At 34.6% G+C, this 19,367-nt stretch overlaps 2 protein-coding genes across 2 annotated transcripts; one reads left to right on the top strand and one right to left on the bottom strand.

The window, feature by feature from the left end:
- Positions 1-8,153: 8,153 nt before the first annotated feature.
- LOC128668522 (uncharacterized) lies at positions 8,154-8,753 on the top strand. The gene is made up of 2 exons (XM_053741674.1): positions 8,154-8,373; positions 8,452-8,753. Exons 1-2 carry the CDS (start codon positions 8,154-8,156, stop codon positions 8,751-8,753), a joined length of 522 nt encoding a protein of 173 aa, XP_053597649.1.
- A 998-nt stretch (positions 8,754-9,751) lies between these two features.
- LOC128668521 (uncharacterized) lies at positions 9,752-10,351 on the bottom strand. Its single transcript, XM_053741673.1, has 2 exons — positions 10,132-10,351; positions 9,752-10,053 (listed from the first exon to the last, which is right to left on the bottom strand). Exons 1-2 carry the CDS (start codon positions 10,349-10,351, stop codon positions 9,752-9,754), a joined length of 522 nt encoding a protein of 173 aa, XP_053597648.1.
- Positions 10,352-19,367: the final 9,016 nt, after the last annotated feature.

Below are 19,367 nucleotides of genomic sequence, written 5' to 3'. Positions count from 1 at the left end.
TATAATAAATCACAGGAATGCAAATGGACTGACTCAAAAATGCACTGAGCTCAAAAACTACATTTCCAAACACAACATAGACATAATGACTGTTAACGAAACTAAACTAACTAAAAATAAATTAAGTAAAATCCCGGGATATTTAATATACAGACTTGAAAGACCAGGAATCACTGCAGGGGGTGGTCTTTTAATAATTTTAAAAAGCACAATCAAACACTGTGAAATGACCCAATACACTTTTCATACAATTGAATCTCTTGGAATAAAAAATAATAATATCAATATTTTCTCAGTATACATTAGACTGACAATAGACAAAAAAATAAATAAGATAGACACAGACGAACTTACACAACCCATAAATAGTTCAAATTCTGTCATCCTGCTTGGCGATTTTAACTCTGAAAACATACACTGGAATCGTAAGAATAACAATTACGATGGAAAAGTGATATATAACTTTACCAGTCAAAATAACCTATACATAGTTGCTCCCGACAATTACACACTCTATCCTACAAATGACGGACTACCTAGCACAGTAGACTTTGCCATTTTTAAAAACATACCATACTATAATCCAATAGAACCAATTGACGATCTTGACTCTAACCACTTACCGATCATAATCAACATTAACTTACAAACTGATTCAATTAACAAACCAAAAAGACTAAACTATAAGAAAGCAGACTGGGTTAAATTCAGAGGATCAATCAACGACGACCTAGACATAAACACTGAGCTAAAGACCACATATGAACTAGATAGGGAAGTCACTAAATTAACTAATACTATAACTAAAGCCGTAAATGAATCGATACCACGAGCTCAACCTAACTCTAAATTTAAACCCTTGCCTGATTATATTATAACCATGATCAAACACATAAATAGCTTACGACGATTCTATCAACGAACAGGACGAGATTCTTCTAAAGTTCTTAAAAACGATCTATCACGGGACATCAAAATTGCAATACGAGAGCATAACAACACAACATGGGATGAAAGACTCAAAAATCTAAAAGTATGAAACAATACCCTCAATATTCTAAATTCATAAATTAAACACCAAATTTTGCTATATCGGTAACTGGAGACTGTAGTCCTCACCAAAAGAAAAAAATATAATGAGAATGGAAATTTGTTTATAACAAATTGTGTATAAAATAATTAATGAAAATTTCAATAAAAAAAAAATTTTTTCATAATTATATTGAGAATTGTAAATAATGATTAAAAAAAGAAAATGATTTCTTAATAAATAATTTTAATGTTGGATGAATAAAAAAAACCATTATAAACAATTGAAAAATTTTTTTAAGCAAAAATTTTTTCTTCAAAAATCATTATTTTACTAAGATAACAGAATGACAAAAAAAATCTTCAAAAATATTGAATTTGTCTATTTGTTTTTCAAAGTTTCTAAACAATGAATGTTAAAAATTTTTTAGCCAAGCTACTAAACGCAATATATGAATACAAAAACAACCAAAAATAAAGATTTAGGAAAAATCATTTTTTTTATAACATTATCCGGATATTTCAATTTTTGATAACTTTGAAAAATCATTATAAACAAATGAAAACACTTTTATAAACTATTACAACGAAATCTTGTTCATTATTCATATAACAAGAGCTGCTGAAAAAAAAAAAATTATAGACACATTTTTTAAACATTTTGAAGAGATTTTATAAAAACTCAAGTTTCAGAAAAATTTGTTAACTAACAATTAAATAACTTAAACAAAAATCAAGCTAAAAATTTTTTTAATGCGGGACTCTATCCCTTCAAGTGTCTAGATGACACTATAATTTATTCAGATTTTTAAATTTATATTTTATGCTATAAAAATATTATTTTGTGTTGCATACTTTGTTTGGCGACGACGCGCAGGTACCGAAACGGCCACGCGGAGCCCAACTTTCAACGTTAAATTAAAATTATAAATAATGGAGCTACAACTGGGGGAGTCAAGACTTATTTTACTAAAATAAAATTTTATTTTACTAAATGACCTATGACTTCCTCAGCAGTACAAGTGGTCATAGCTTATTCTCTGAGGCCTGTCAGACTAAACAATCAAAAATGACCAGGCGGCTTTCACAACAGCAACAGTCACAAAATTACTGTTGAGGCCTGCCAAACAAAAACTCCAAAACTGATCACATTCAGCATTCGTCCGCTTGCATCTTAGCTAAACCTCTGCAATCTACCAAGAAGCCTCAGAGAGATAGAACTAGGTTCTATCATCAGATGATACCAAGTGAATAATGCAAGTCCCGCTCCACGGTAATACTGACTCATGCACATAGTCAAAATACAAAAACTGTAAACCAAAACTCAAACTTGATCATCATCCCACACTTGAATCTCAAACCATACTCCATATTGAATTTCCATAAATCTGATTCCAATTCTTTACTCTAATTTTTCTTATCAGAACCCATAACTGTAACTGAACATTACTCCACATTTAATTCTTAAACTTAAACTTAATTGAACATCTGTATCAAAATCGTTAATTCCTATTAGCTAAATTATAATTCTTGAGTTACCATGCTCGCAAATACAATAAAATCGGTTGATGCTTGTGTAACGGGTAAAACTTGTCTATTTTTAAATATAATAGGAACTAGAAAACAAATACCCCTTGCTTGAATTGATAACGTGCCGGAATCCAGGGTTGAAAAGGGGTTATCAAGGATAGACACAGGTTTAAACAAAGAAACAAACAAACTTTATATACTAATTATTTACATTGGGGTTAGCCAGAACCCTTTCTACCACCTTTACAATAACAAAAACAAACGCGGTTCCGTGGTCACACGGTGACTCTCCCGTCGTCCTCCCATTCACACACAAAAATCTTCGCGGGCTAATTTTCGCAACTTTGATTTATCCGCCATACCTCCGCAGAAGATCTCGGTACGGAAACACTAAATCTCCAAAAGAGTAAAACTCGCTTACCGTGGTCCTGGTCAGACTCGAGGTAGGCGTCGTTCCTTCTTGTTATCCAGGGAAAGGTCTTTCTTAGGAGAACTCAGGAGACTAAGTTGCTTCTACAAGCTTTTTCGAGCGAATTTATTACCTGGCCTTTCCGTCGCAAATGTGGAAAGGATTAATTGTTATTGCTCTATATTGTCGCCCGCGCAAGTATAGCGAGAAAGAAATTATTCTGTCCCGATTGCTCAGTCTTTCATTCGCCGTCGCGAGCAGTTAGCTCGGCCGGCCCAATTCCAAACATTTGTTATTTACTTAAACTCTTAACGCATTCTTTTTCTTTTATATCACAATTTCGTTCGACAAAATTATTTTTTTACATTTCCCTTTGATTTTATCGCTCGGAACTCGTAACTAATTTTTCTCGATTATGTATTCATACACTCACATCATGACACTCACATGATAGTAATAGTTTGTGAGGATAATTCACGACAATCATAGTCATAGTAGTGAATGTAATAGTATTTAACACAATAGTAATAAACAGAGTCATAATCACAATAACAATAATCATTATAGTAAAAAAAATCGGTCTATCGGTTTACCCTGCGGGCCAGTCCCAAGACTTCTCGCTATTTTCGAGCTTCTTAGCTTCAAAAATATTGTTGTGAATAGATTTTCGAGCTCTTCGTGCTCGAAAATACTTTTGTATGCTTTTGTTTTTAAACCAATTAGATGACATTATTCGATGATCCAAAAAGACTATAAAGAGGAAGAGTTGGTATGATTTCAGACACATTTTAGTACATTACATTTTTATTTATTCGGAAAAAAAAGTTATGTGATTTTTTTAACTTTTCAGTGCCGATATTTTTCGAACTGATTAGATTTTGAAGTCGATTGTGCGAGCCGTTTTGGAGAAATAAAAAAAAAAAAAAAACTAAAAAAAAATCTTTTTTTTTCGATCATTTGCAAATATTTTCGAGTCTACTTGATCAAATGATCTAAAATTTTCAGGAAAGTTGATGGCCAATGAGCTCTTTAGATTGCCATCTTAACCATTTAAATCGGTTCTGTAGTTAAAAAGTTATAGAGCGTTCACACACACACACATGCACTCACACACACACACACATGATACGGACACTCGGACATCATTCTGAAAATAGTCAGGATAGCTTCCTAGCACCTCAAAACGTCGACATCTGATGAAATTTCGATTTTCGCAAATCGGGGTGAAAACAATAACTTCCCGAATTTTTCGAAAATCATCGATTTTCTTAGCGGAAAGTTAAACATAGGTATAGTATTAATCGTAGTATTAATTAAACTAGTTGTAAAATAATAGGAATAGCGATAATAGTCAAAAATAGTAATAATAATTATAGTAATATTAACTTGATACACCTATAGTAATAATCACAATTGTAGTAATAATCATAATAGTTAATTAATAAGTAACTAATAATAATAATGTCTAAATAAATTTACTCGTCGGTTTCGGCTGGCTCGCTGTCCTGCTCGTCCTCGTCAACCGCTCTGTCACACTTGTGACAATCACTTTGATTTGACCCCCATACGAAAAATAACGTCACAATATATATATATATATATATATATATATATATATATATATATATATATATATATATATATATATATACGTAGCGTTGCTACAATAATTAGGATCGATCGATTTCGACAATCTACGCCGAACATTGATTTTTACATATTCCGTCTTTACCTCATTTGTAGAGACATTACAATTACAAGATACACCGCTGAACTGCGTACACGCATTCAAGCATTATTTATTTTGTATACTTTCTTTTTACTGTGTTAATTTCGTCAACTAAATAAAACAGTTATTTAACATTATTAGTTGATTTGAATAATTTATTTTAATATAATTAATTTTTACCCTTAGCCACTAAATTGGTGACCCCGACGTGATCTCTTTTTAAGGGAAGCGTCGAACACCTGCGTTACACAGTTTATAAAATCTCGCGGTTTCTCGTGTCGTTTTGCCGCGAATATTTTGTCGCGTTGCCGATTAACCGGTGAGACCATGATTTGTTCTTCACAGTTATTTTTGTGTGAATTTATTTTTGACTCAATTAGTGCAGTGATTTTTTATCATTGTGCAGTTTTATATCATTTTAATCACCACTAGTGTATTGCTGGGCATCTGATGGACGTTATGCCGCATCAGTCTTGATTCGAGGGACCTTAAATGCGAATCGAATAGTGACAAAAGTTTTCGCGAGCTGTGATGAAAAATTGCAATTAATTTTTCGGGCAGTGTCGCGTATAGTTTCCTTTCCGTTACCGAAAATACCATTGAGGATTAGGCCGATACATCACCGCACATTCCTGAGCCGTGCGTCATCCATAATCCTTCAATAGCACTGCACCGAATTAAAGATATTGTTGATGGGTGATGTCAGACTCTGAAACTGAGAGTGATAAGAAAATAATATAATTTTAAGTGCAAGTGATATTATTATTATTTGAAATATTATTTTTATATTATATATTTCAAAGTGCACGCATCCGCCGCAGAGGAAATCGCTGCTTTGCGTAAGCAACTTGCACTGTTAGCTGCCAAGTATAGCGAAAAGTTTACTCATGAACAACTTCCAAATACACGATCCAGGGCATACTAACACGATCGTCCTCGGAAAGTTAAAAAATTCGACTATTGCTGGTATCATTACAAGCATGGCAAAACTGTCCAATCATGCGCACCCGGCTGTAAATGACAGGGAAATGCTAACGAGAATCACTAGCGGCGGAGAGTGATTCTCAATCGATTTCACGCAGATTATTTATTAAAGATCGAGTCACTGGGACCGAGTTTCTCGTGGACACTGCCTCTGGTTTATCAGTTTTTCCTCGCGGCACGATGAAATCGCAAACAACTCCCATAGGTTATCAGCTTTATGCCGCCAACGCCACGATTATCGAAGCCTATGGTTTATCATTACAAACGCCGAATCTCGGACTGCGTCGAGATTTCACGTAGAATTTTATTGTTGCTGATGTCATTAAACCGATACTTGGGGCCGATTTTTTTAGTCATTTTGACTTGCTAGTTAACCTCAAACGCAAATGCTTACGCGACGGAATTACAGGTTTGACATCATCGGTTATTTCCATGCAACAACAGCATTGGACAAAATTAAGGCTGTAGATGGTGATTCCGTTTATATGAAATTGCTACGTTAGTTCGCCGAGATCACACGACCTGATTCATCCGACAACAAACCAAGGAAACATTCAACGGTGCACCACATTCGTAAAACACCTGCTCCACCTGTTTCTAGCAAAGCTCGTCGGTTATCGCCTTACAAATTAAAAATCTCCAAGAGGAATTCCGTAAAATGATTGAGCAAGGCATTTGTTGGCCATCGTAGAGTGCTTGGTCTTCGCTATTTTACATGGTCCAGAAAAAGGACGGTGGATGTAGACCATGTGGCGATTATCACCCATTAAATGACCGTACTCTTATCGATAAATATGCGCTTCGATAGATGGATGATTTTGCCGCGTATTTACATGGAAAACGAATCTTGTCTGTCGTCAATTTTACCAAAGCTTTCCTCCAACTTGGAGTAGCTCCAGAAGATGTCGAGAAAACGGCTATTATCACTCCGTTTGGCTTATTTGAGTTTTTATTCATGACTTTTGGACTCAAAAATGCAGCACAGACGTTCCAAAGATTCATCGACAAAATCAACCGTGATCTAGATTTTATATTCTTATAAATCGATGATATAATAGGCGCATCCAAAGACGAAAAGGAGCATTTAAAACACCTCAATATATTATTTTAACGTCTTCGTGATTACGGGCTAGTAATAAACGTTCCGAAGTGCCAGCTATGCAAAGCCGAAGTTAAATTCCTCGGTTATTTAATCAACAAACACGGCATTAAACCATTGCCGGAAAAGGTTGAGGCTCTCATTAACCTTCAGCTTCCTAAAACAGTTAAAGCACTTCGTGGATTCCTCGGCACAATTAATTCCTATAAAAAGTTCATTAAGAACGCTGCAGAAATTTTTGCGCCATTAAATAAAGTACTGGAAGGACCGAAAATCGAAGGATCGCATCCTGTCAGCTGGACAGCTGATCTGGAAAACGCCTTTGATGCCGCTAAACGATTTCTCACTGATGCAACACTCTTCGTGCACCTAAGAACCGACGTGGATTGGACAGTTTTTACCGATGCATCAGAAATCGGAATCGGTGCCGTCCTTCAGCAACGCATAAACAATGACTGGCAGCCGCTGTCTTTTTTTGGCCGGAAATTACAGTCGTCGATCCAAAAATTGTCGACTTATAATCGAGAACTACACGCGATTCACGAAGCCGTGAGACATTTCCGGCATATTTTCGAAGATCGACACGTAACGATCTATACAGATCATAAAACGCTCCAACACGCATTCAAACAGCGTACAGAGAGTTTCACCATGGCAATTCCGCCGTTTGAATCTCATCGGTCAATTTACGACTGACATTAGACATTTTTCGACAATATTGTCGCTGACACATTGTCACGAGTCGAAGCAGTGTCTACTGCCATTACATCGGAGGAACTTGCCGATGCACAGAAGCAAGATCTCGAGCTTCAACAACTGCTGCGACAGACCACCGCGTTGCAGCTTGGACGAATCAATTTCGACAATGGTTCAGCATTGTACTGTGACATTGCATCAGGTACGGTGTGACCTTACGTTCCAAAGCTGCTGAGAAAGAAGGTGTTTAATCCACTGCATTCGCTAGCTCATCCCAGAATCAAAGGATCATTGAAAATGATCTTTAAACGATACATTTGGCCGTCGATTAATAAAAATTGCCGAGAATGGGTGGAATCTTGCATCGATTGCTAAAAGAATAAAATCCAGAGATACGTGTCATCGCTGATCGCCAGTTTTAAACCTCCAACTGACCGATTCGAGCATATTCATATCGACCTAGTGTCTTAAAAAACGTCAAAAGGCTTCAATCAATGTCTAACGATCATCGACCGAGTCATGAGGTTTCCTGAGGCTGTCCCGTTATCCAATGAAACTGCAGAGACGATAGCACATGCACTATCACTGCACTGGATTTTACGCCACAGAGTACCGAAACGCATTACTTTGGACTAAGGTCCGCAATTTGAATCGTCGTATTCCAGTCGTTATTAAAAATGTATGGAATAAAATACCTGCACACCAAGCCGTATCATCCACAAGCCAATGGTCTCGTTGAACGTCTACATCGTCAGCTTAAATTAGCACTTTTGTGTCATAAAAAGTCATTGTATGACGCATTACCAGCCGTTTTGCTCGGCTTACGCGCTGCCTGGAAAGACAACATGCAGACGACACAAGCTGAATCAGTATACGGTGAGCCTATCCGATCACCTGGTGAGTTACTGTCTCCCACTAATAAAACTACGCCTCATAACATTGTTAATACCTTAACACGTCATTTTAACTGATCAGCACTGGCCGAAATGTCGCGTCATGGCAAGCATTTTGTTTTCTGTTTCAGGAGCCTTAGTACTTGCAGTCACGTACTGGTACGGAATGACCAGATTGGACCATCTTTCTCAGCGCCGTACGAAGGACCATATCGTGTAATAACTCGACACAATAAATACTTCATCGTCGATTTCCGAGAACGACAAATCGTCATTGCAATAGATAGATTGAAGCCGGTTTACGAGGCGAATTCAGTCGACACAGCAACAATAACGACAAACTCCCAACCGGATAACACAGCAACCGAGACCCGGAAACGCTGAGTCCGGTTTAATATTTAAAAAATTTACGCGATGAAAATTTTTTTCCATAAAAGTTTTTTTTTTTACAAATTAACAATTCATCAATGTATTATACTCATTCATTTACTTATTGATTTATTCATATCATTTGTAAATATTCCATTGCTTTAATTATCGTGTATTACATTTGAAAAAAAAAAAAAAAAACAAAAGGGAGTTCTGTAGCGTTGCTACAATAATTAGGATCGATCAATTTCGGCAATCTACGCCGAACATCGATTTAAACATACTCCATCTCTACCTCATTCGTAGAGACATTACAATTGCAAGATACTCTACTATATATATATATACATTGTGGTTAAGAGTAAGAAGTAATTATATTAAATTAAATTATTCAAACCAACTAATAATGTTAAATAAATGTTTTTTTTAACCAACGTAATTAACACAGTAAAAAGAAAGTATACAAAATAAATAATGCTTGAATGCGTGTACGCAGTTCAGTAGACATTACAATTGCAAGATACTCTACTGAACTGCGTACACGCATTCAAGCATTATTTATTTTGTATACTTTCTTTTTACTGTGTTAATTACGTTGGTTAAAAAAAACATTTATTTAACATTATTAGTTGGTTTGAATAATTTAATTTAATATAATTACTTCTTACTCTTAACCACAATGTATATATATATATAGTAGAGTATCTTGCAATTGTAATGTCTCTACGAATGAGGTAGAGATGGAGTATGTTTAAATCGATGTTCGGCGTAGATTGCCGAAATTGATCGATCCTAATTATTGTAGCAACGCTACAGAACTCCCTTTTGTTTTTTTTTTTTTTTTCAAATGTAATACACGATAATTAAAGCAATGGAATATTTACAAATGATATGAATAAATCAATAAGTAAATGAATGAGTATAATACATTGATGAATTGTTAATTTGTAAAAAAAAAAACTTTTATGGAAAAAAATTTTCATCGCGTAAATTTTTTAAATATTAAACCGGACTCAGCGTTTCCGGGTCTCGGTTGCTGTGTTATCCGGTTGGGAGTTTGTCGTTATTGTTGCTGTGTCGACTGAATTCGCCTCGTAAACCGGCTTCAATCTATCTATTGCAATGACGATTTGTCGTTCTCGGAAATCGACGATGAAGTATTTATTGTGTCGAGTTATTACACGATATGGTCCTTCGTACGGCGCTGAGAAAGATGGTCCAATCTGGTCATTCCGTACCAGTACGTGACTGCAAGTACTAAGGCTCCTGAAACAGAAAACAAAATGCTTGCCATGACGCGACATTTCGGCCAGTGCTGATCAGTTAAAATGACGTGTTAAGGTATTAACAATGTTATGAGGCGTAGTTTTATTAGTGGGAGACAGTAACTCACCAGGTGATCGGATAGGCTCACCGTATACTGATTCAGCTTGTGTCGTCTGCATGTTGTCTTTCCAGGCAGCGCGTAAGCCGAGCAAAACGGCTGGTAATGCGTCATACAATGACTTTTTATGACACAAAAGTGCTAATTTAAGCTGACGATGTAGACGTTCAACGAGACCATTGGCTTGTGGATGATACGGCTTGGTGTGCAGGTATTTTATTCCATACATTTTTAATAACGACTGGAATACGACGATTCAAATTGCGGACCTTAGTCCAAAGTAATGCGTTTCGGTACTCTGTGGCGTAAAATCCAGTGCAGTGATAGTGCATGTGCTATCGTCTCTGCAGTTTCATTGGATAACGGGACAGCCTCAGGAAACCTCATGACTCGGTCGATGATCGTTAGACATTGATTGAAGCCTTTTGACGTTTTTTAAGACACTAGGTCGATATGAATATGCTCGAATCGGTCAGTTGGAGGTTTAAAACTGGCGATCAGCGATGACACGTATCTCTGGATTTTATTCTTTTAGCAATCGATGCAAGATTCCACCCATTCTCGGCAATTTTTATTAATCGACGGCCAAATGTATCGTTTAAAGATCATTTTCAATGATCCTTTGATTCTGGGATGAGCTAGCGAATGCAGTGGATTAAACACCTTCTTTCTCAGCAGCTTTGGAACGTAAGGTCACACCGTACCTGATGCAATGTCACAGTACAATGCTGAACCATTGTCGAAATTGATTCGTCCAAGCTGCAACGCGGTGGTCTGTCGCAGCAGTTGTTGAAGCTCGAGATCTTGCTTCTGTGCATCGGCAAGTTCCTCCGATGTAATGGCAGTAGACACTGCTTCGACTCGTGACAATGTGTCAGCGACAATATTGTCGAAAAATGTCTAATGTCAGTCGTAAATTGACCGATGAGATTCAAACGGCGGAATTGCCATGGTGAAACTCTCTGTACGCTGTTTGAATGCGTGTTGGAGCGTTTTATGATCTGTATAGATCGTTACGTGTCGATCTTCGAAAATATGCCGGAAATGTCTCACGGCTTCGTGAATCGCGTGTAGTTCTCGATTATAAGTCGACAATTTTTGGATCGACGACTGTAATTTCCGGCCAAAAAAAGACAGCGGCTGCCAGTCATTGTTTATGCGTTGCTGAAGGACGGCACCGATTCCGATTTCTGATGCATCGGTAAAAACTGTCCAATCCACGTCGGTTCTTAGGTGCACGAAGAGTGTTGCATCAGTGAGAAATCGTTTAGCGGCATCAAAGGCGTTTTCCAGATCAGCTGTCCAGCTGACAGGATGCGATCCTTCGATTTTCGGTCCTTCCAGTACTTTATTTAATGGCGCAAAAATTTCTGCAGCGTTCTTAATGAACTTTTTATAGGAATTAATTGTGCCGAGGAATCCACGAAGTGCTTTAACTGTTTTAGGAAGCTGAAGGTTAATGAGAGCCTCAACCTTTTCCGGCAATGGTTTAATGCCGTGTTTGTTGATTAAATAACCGAGGAATTTAACTTCGGCTTTGCATAGCTGGCACTTCGGAACGTTTATTACTAGCCCGTAATCACGAAGACGTTAAAATAATATATTGAGGTGTTTTAAATGCTCCTTTTCGTCTTTGGATGCGCCTATTATATCATCGATTTATAAGAATATAAAATCTAGATCACGGTTGATTTTGTCGATGAATCTTTGGAACGTCTGTGCTGCATTTTTGAGTCCAAAAGTCATGAATAAAAACTCAAATAAGCCAAACGGAGTGATAATAGCCGTTTTCTCGACATCTTCTGGAGCTACTCCAAGTTGGAGGAAAGCTTTGGTAAAATTGACGACAGACAAGATTCGTTTTCCATGTAAATACGCGGCAAAATCATCCATCTATCGAAGCGCATATTTATCGATAAGAGTACGGTCATTTAATGGGTGATAATCGCCACATGGTCTACATCCACCGTCCTTTTTCTGGACCATGTAAAATAGCGAAGACCAAGCACTCTACGATGGCCAACAAATGCCTTGCTCAATCATTTTACGGAATTCCTCTTGGAGATTTTTAATTTGTAAGGCGATAACCGACGAGCTTTGCTAGAAACAGGTGGAGCAGGTGTTTTACGAATGTGGTGCACCGTTGAATGTTTCCTTGGTTTGTTGTCGGATGAATCAGGTCGTGTGATCTCGGCGAACTAACGTAGCAATTTCATATAAACGGAATCACCATCTACAGCCTTAATTTTGTCCAATGCTGTTGTTGCATGGAAATAACCGATGATGTCAAACCTGTAATTCCGTCGCGTAAGCATTTGCGTTTGAGGTTAACTAGCAAGTCAAAATGACTAAAAAAATCGGCCCCAAGTATCGGTTTAATGACATCAGCAACAATAAAATTCTACGTGAAATCTCGACGCAGTCCGAGATTCGGCGTTTGTAATGATAAACCATAGGCTTCGATAATCGTGGCGTTGGCGGCATAACATAAAAACATTTATTTAACATTATTAGTTGGTTTGAATAATTTAATTTAATATAATTACTTCTTACTCTTAACCACAATGTATATATATATATATATATATATATATATATATATATATATATATATATATATATATATATATATTAGAGTTTTCCGAAAAAATCTGATAATTTTTTTTTTGACTCTCACACGAAAAATTTGTTGGTCAGCCCTAAAAAATAATTCAGTCAAAATTTCAGCCCTTAGTTGTGATTTTAGGCGGTCCATTATCAACTTCAAAGTTTTCCCACTTGAATAACATGGGAAAACTATTTTTTTACATTATTTATGGCTGCAAACTGTGAAGAATTTTTTTTTCGAGATTATTGATCAGTGAACTTTCTTAAGCAATAAATTGTCTATAAATAAGTCTAAAAAATCAAATCTGTGCCCTCAATATTTCGTCTATTAATGACGTTAGAATATGCAAATTTTACGAAAATTCGTTATTTTTACATCTGGTGACTAAACTGTAGGTTGTACATAAAAAAGTTAAATGGAAATTTTGTAGTATATTCGATTTTCTACAAAATTGTCGCTACGAACTTTTTTGTATCATGAACAATTCCATAGTTATGAGCTCTTGAAGTTTCATTCTTTTAATTCTCTACCGATAACAATTAAAATATTGACTATAAAAAAAAACAAAATTAAATCTAAGACTGCCACTAAGAAATTTTTTGTATGAGAACAGTTCAATAGTTATGAGCTCTGAAAGTCTTATTATTTTAATTATTTACTTATAACAATTTAAATATTGACTATAAAAAAAAGTTAAATGGTGATGTTGTAGTACATTTAATTTCCTACCAAATTTTATTTATGAAATTTTCTGTATGATAAACAGTTAAATAGTTACAGGCGTTGAAGGCTCATAATTTTAATTATTTACTTATCACAATTAAAGTATTGAGTATAGAGACAACGGTTATTTGAAAGTTCGGTAAAAAATCCAATACGCTACGTATATACGCGGAAAATTTTGTCTTCAACAGCTCAATAAAGTTGAGCTCCAAAAGTCTCAATTATAGATTTATTTAAATTACCAGTTGAAACTATTATGTGTTGGAAATAATTTGAATCAACATTCTTTAGCACTAAAGTCCATGATATCATTAATAGTCGATTTTTCTATTCCTTGATTACGAAAATCTAATAAATAAATTTTTTTGGTTTTGAATTAAAAAAAATATTTTTTAATTTTTATTCAGAGTATGCGATACTTAAATATTACAAACATATGCCATTAACAATTTTTTCGTTTAGTAAAGATAATTTTTACGGAATTATACTAAAAGTTAATAATTTTACATTTCAATTTCAATTTCTTTATGCCGTTAAAAAAAAACTCAAGCATAATTTTTAATGAGGATTCCATTTACCAAACTAAAAAGCATCAACTTATGTCATTAGTCAAGATGTTGAGTCGGATTTTAATTTTAAAATTACAAAAATACAGGGTTAACTATCTTTTCAAATTTTCGCTCAGTTTTTGATAATTTTGAATCTATTGAAGTCTTGCTATGCTATTTTCTGATATTAAAAATGAATTATAGATAGAAAACATCTTTATTATGAAATTTTTAAAAATAACAACCGTATATTTTTTAAATAACTATGAGCTCTAAAATTGATGTTATTCAAAGTTAATTCTACAGACAGTAAAAAACAATCATTTAAATGAAATAAGGTAAAATATATTGCGACTTTGATTTTTATGATAAAACCACTTAAAAGTTTTTAGTGGTGTGAATATAATATATATATCAATGAGTTAATTTATAGCAGTATGTATTTTTTCCATTTTCCCCTAACTAAGACTTCTGAATTACTCTAGATAAGTTGCTTCAAATTTCTAAAATAACAAATTTCTCAGTGGGTTTTATAAATTTAAATTTGAATTTATCAGGAAATTATCGACTTGCTGCAATTTAGAACGAATAAAAAATTTATTTATTAGATTCTCGTAATCAAGGAATAGAAAAAGTAAATAAATAATCGACTATTAATGATATCATGGACTTTAGTGCTAAAGAATGTTGATTCAAATTATTTCCAACACATAATAGTTTCAACTGGTAATTTAAATAAATCTATAATTGAGACTTTTGGAGCTCAACTTTATTGAGCTGTTGAAGACAAAATTTTCCGCGTATATACGTAGCGTATTGGATTTTTTACCGAACTTTCAAATAACCGTTGTCTCTATACTCAATACTTTAATTGTGATAAGTAAATAATTAAAATTATGAGCCTTCAACGCCTGTAACTATTTAACTGTTTATCATACAGAAAATTTCATAAATAAAATTTGGTAGGAAATTAAATGTACTACAACATCACCATTTAACTTTTTTTTATAGTCAATATTTAAATTGTTATAAGTAAATAATTAAAATAATAAGACTTTCAGAGCTCATAACTATTGAACTGTTCTCATACAAAAAATTTCTTAGTGGCAGTCTTAGATTTAATTTTGTTTTTTTTTATAGTCAATATTTTAATTGTTATCGGTAGAGAATTAAAAGAATGAAACTTCAAGAGCTCATAACTATGGAATTGTTCATGATACAAAAAAGTTCGTAGCGACAATTTTGTAGAAAATCGAATATACTACAAAATTTCCATTTAACTTTTTTATGTACAACCTACAGTTTAGTCACCAGATGTAAAAATAACGAATTTTCGTAAAATTTGCATATTCTAACGTAATTAATAGACGAAATATTGAGGGCACAGATTTGATTCTTTAGACTTACTTATAGACAATTTTTTGCTTAAGAAAGTTCACTGATCAATAATCTCGAAAAAAAAATTCTTCACAGTTTGCAGCCATAAATAATGTAAAAAAAATAGTTTTCCCATGTTATTCAAATGGAAAAACTTTGAAGTTGATAATGAACCGCTTAAAATCAGAATTAAGGGCTGAAATTTTGACTGAATTATTTTTTAGGGCTGACCAACAAATTTTTCGTGTGAGAGTCAAAAAAAAAATTATCTGATATTTTCGGAACACCCTAATATATATCTATATATATATATATATATATACATATTGTGACGTTACATTGCCGAGGAGATGGAGTAGAAGGGGAGTAAGCGTGAGTCTGTGTCTTAGAGAGTGATAGAGTTAGTACGTGTGTTGAGTTGAGTGTAGGGAATAGTGAGTAGAGAGTATGGAGTACGTGTGCGGTGAAGTAAGTGTGTTGAGAGTACAAGTACGTGAACGTTAAGTTGTCTGTGATGGAGTAGGATGTCTGTCTTGGAGTGTCTGTGTGGTTGAGCGTGGATTCAACGAGGGATGTCTAGCTGTGTTGCGGATAGTGGCCAAAATACCGTGCCTCCCGACCAGTGATGACGACTAGGCTTAGGTCTAGCTCTCGGGGTTGACGTGGTGATCACGGAGGAGCGACTGAGATGTCGCCGCCCCTGCGAGTTGGTACCCGGAGTTAGCTGGGGTACGTTTACGTTTATTTGGGAATGGCAGGCCTCGTTTGCGATGCTCGAGGAAGCCAAAGATTCGCTAACTCCGGATATCACGGGGAGTGATACCACGGGAAGACCCGCGAGTCCGCGGCTTGTATGCGGTGGGGGAAGAATGGATGGACAGGCGAGAATGTGAGAGTGACTGGGAGTAGTAGAGAGGAGACATGAATGGAGTAGGAGACGAGAGCACAGGAGTTGAGAACTGACCATGGTGGCCGTGAGTTGGACTTGGGTGTCGCTCGAGTACGAGTCGACCCAGTAGTCAAGTTTAGGGTCTCGAAGCGAGCGGTGGTAAGTCGGAGAGCCGAAAAGATGGGCCTTGACCACACCCTTGGCTAATGCTGTTTCGAGCTTGTGGCTCTCTATGTTGAGTTTTGGAGCCGTTTGTCGTGATTTTGCCGTCTTGAGTTACCGCATTATTTATTTTAATTTTATTATTATCTAGAATTGTGTTAAGTTTTGTGATTCGTCGTCCACGAGAGGTTCCCGATGTCCTACCCAGGTATTTATTGTCTGATGGACCGAGAGTATCCGACCGCGGGCCGCGTAGGCCCTTCGCGTCACTCTTGCGTCATCTTTACGATATTTTATTTAGTTTCTGTTCGTTATTTTGTTTAATTTACTTCTTTATTAATCGGCTTCTTCCGCGTAAAAAGAACCGCGACTTTCTCTCCACAACCTAGCATACTGAGCGCACCAGGACATGCCGCTACCTCCGTTCTTTTCTCTCATTTCCGAAGGATTTAGATATTTAGGTTTTAATTTACGTGTACGTTTAGACCGGTTGCCGATACCGGGAAAATAAAAGTCGGCTGGCGCCCGTCAGGATCTGGAGGAAATGCGAGGAGTGATCGGTGGGCGAAGTGTAACGTAGCCCGATTTGTGTATTTTGAGTTTGAGTATTTGAGGAAATTTATTGAGTATAAGTTACGTGTAAATTTTTCGTACATTTAATCGGGTGATCTAAGTGTTAAGTTTAAAAAGAATTTACGTTGCAACACATAGTATAAATCCATTGGCATTATTCGAGTATTTTTTTGAAAAGTAATAAAGGAAACACATTTAACGTACTAAATTTTCAACCAAGGGAATTGAGTAATTACGTAAGCTGTAAGTACTTTTGAGCTAATGCATTAGCGTGTAATTTTGTTCCCGCGTTGGTGGCCATTTGTCTAGCTCATAAGAGTGAGAGAGATAGAGAAATCAAGTATTTGGATTTTTATAAGCATATGATGGAATGCGTGCTTATTGGGCCCAGTAAATACTAATGCAATAAGTAACATTATTCAGTATTATTTTATCATTACCGAATATTGATTGTGATAAATATTTGGTTATCTTTCATTGTTATGTACACGCATTAATTATTATTTCATTATTAGTACAAAGTATATGCGACAAATATTCGAAGGGATTTCGATAATTACTTATGATTTTATGAATTATTTCTAAGTATTGGTTATGACATGCGTTACATATATTTAATTGATTACTATTAATTCTTGATAACATTTGTTATTATTGACATGTTATTATTTACATTATTATTATTATTATTATTATTATTATTATTATTATTATTGCATTAAAAACCCGGGTAAAAAAATTATATATAATTCAATATAATCATATATAATTCTATATAATTATATATGATTTATATAGAATTATATATGATTCATATATAATTATACAGAATTATATATAATTATATATAACGCTAAGAAAAACCACAGCTGATTATATATAATTATATATGAACATCTGTGATTTTTTCTCAGCGTTGTATATAATTATATATAAAAACATATAATTTTATATGAATTATATATAATTCTATATACAAATAGAAAAGAAAGAAAAATAACTTGGGAGTGAAGATATATATGGGTTATTCCACCAAATAAAGTTATTTTTACGGAGCGACCCTCGACGATTTAATTCCAACTTTGTGGAGTCTTTCCATGTATTTAAAAAAAAATTCTCTGAAAATTTGAGCCTTTAATATGCAGCAGTTTCAAAGTTATGATTTTTTGAATTTTTTAAAAATTTTTGTTTTCAACTTTTTCATTACTTTTTTTGAAGGAAAAATTAAAAAAAAAAATGATCACATAATAGATTTTCATAGGAAAAATTCTCAGCTTTCCAACGAAACTATCCATTTTTTATTTTAAGTTACAGAAGACCCTTTAAAAGTCGTTTAAAATAGGAAAAACGATTTTTATGACTGTGCGGCGCTTGATACATCTAATTTGATATTTTTTTCTGAAAGCTGAGACGTTTTCCGACAAAATATGTAATTTTCACGATGTGCATATTTTTTGTTTGAACAAAATCAATAATCATTTAAATACAAGTCATTGATTTTATCGTTTTATCAAACTATATTAGTTCATTGTGTGGCAAGAGATGAAACAAAACGATATCAGACAAGAGTGAAGTAGGCTGCCCAAGCCGTAGGCAAAAGCTGACAATAACTGCAATCTGAAGTCGTGTTTCAGCTCGTGTTACACACTATTTTTTTCATGATTACCTGTATTAAAAATTAGTTTCAGTGGCAGCAGCCAGTTAGAATTAAGTTAATGAAAGATCGATGGTGTGTTCAACCATAAGTCTATGCGTAGCTTATGATTTGCAATTTATAATTAAATAAAAACCATAAATGCTCTTTATTATTTACACAAATTTTTATAAAACTTGTTGACAAAGTTAGAACTGTCATTGAGGGAGATAACATCGATAGCCTGAAATCATTTTTGAACTAAACCCAAGAATTAAAGTTCAAATCAGTAATTCCTAAACTTGAAGCTCTGATGCTGGTATCATGAAAAACAGTTTTATAATTTTTGTTGTCAAAGCTTTACTGCATATACATACTAGAAAACATATCCTCACACCGCAAGATTTATGCATCCAGGCTATTCAAAATTTTACCGGCGTTGATTTCACTTTTATAACCAACTCTTATTGAAAGAAACGATTTAAAACGATTGGAAAAAAAATTTTTAATACTTTTTAATGCTTTTGAATACTTTGAATACTTTTTAATCACTCTTTTTATGAGCATTTAACATTACAAATCGTTTCGAATCGTTTCGAATCGTTTCTTTTAATCAAGGAATAATGACTTTTTATAGAAAATAAATGTTTTAGACGTACGATACTTAGAGTCAAATACTGTAAAAGAAACACAAGCAGTACACCTTTTCTTACCTATTGTTAATAGCCAAGG

This window comes from Microplitis demolitor, chromosome 9, assembly GCF_026212275.2.
Source record: "Microplitis demolitor isolate Queensland-Clemson2020A chromosome 9, iyMicDemo2.1a, whole genome shotgun sequence".
NCBI classification, from domain to species: Eukaryota; Metazoa; Arthropoda; class Insecta; order Hymenoptera; family Braconidae; genus Microplitis; species Microplitis demolitor.
The sequence above is the reverse complement of the archived record's forward strand: the minus strand, read 5'-3'. Positions and strand labels throughout refer to the sequence as shown.

Coding starts and splice junctions, on each gene's coding strand:
- LOC128668522 (XM_053741674.1), top strand. CDS start 8,154: ATGTATGGAATAAAATACCTGCACACCAAGCCGTATCATCCACAAGCC. Junction 8,374..8,451: donor TGAGCCTATCCGATCACCTG/GTGAGTTACTGT, acceptor TTAACTGATCAG/CACTGGCCGAAATGTCGCGT.
- LOC128668521 (XM_053741673.1), bottom strand. CDS start 10,351: ATGTATGGAATAAAATACCTGCACACCAAGCCGTATCATCCACAAGCC. Junction 10,054..10,131: donor TGAGCCTATCCGATCACCTG/GTGAGTTACTGT, acceptor TTAACTGATCAG/CACTGGCCGAAATGTCGCGT.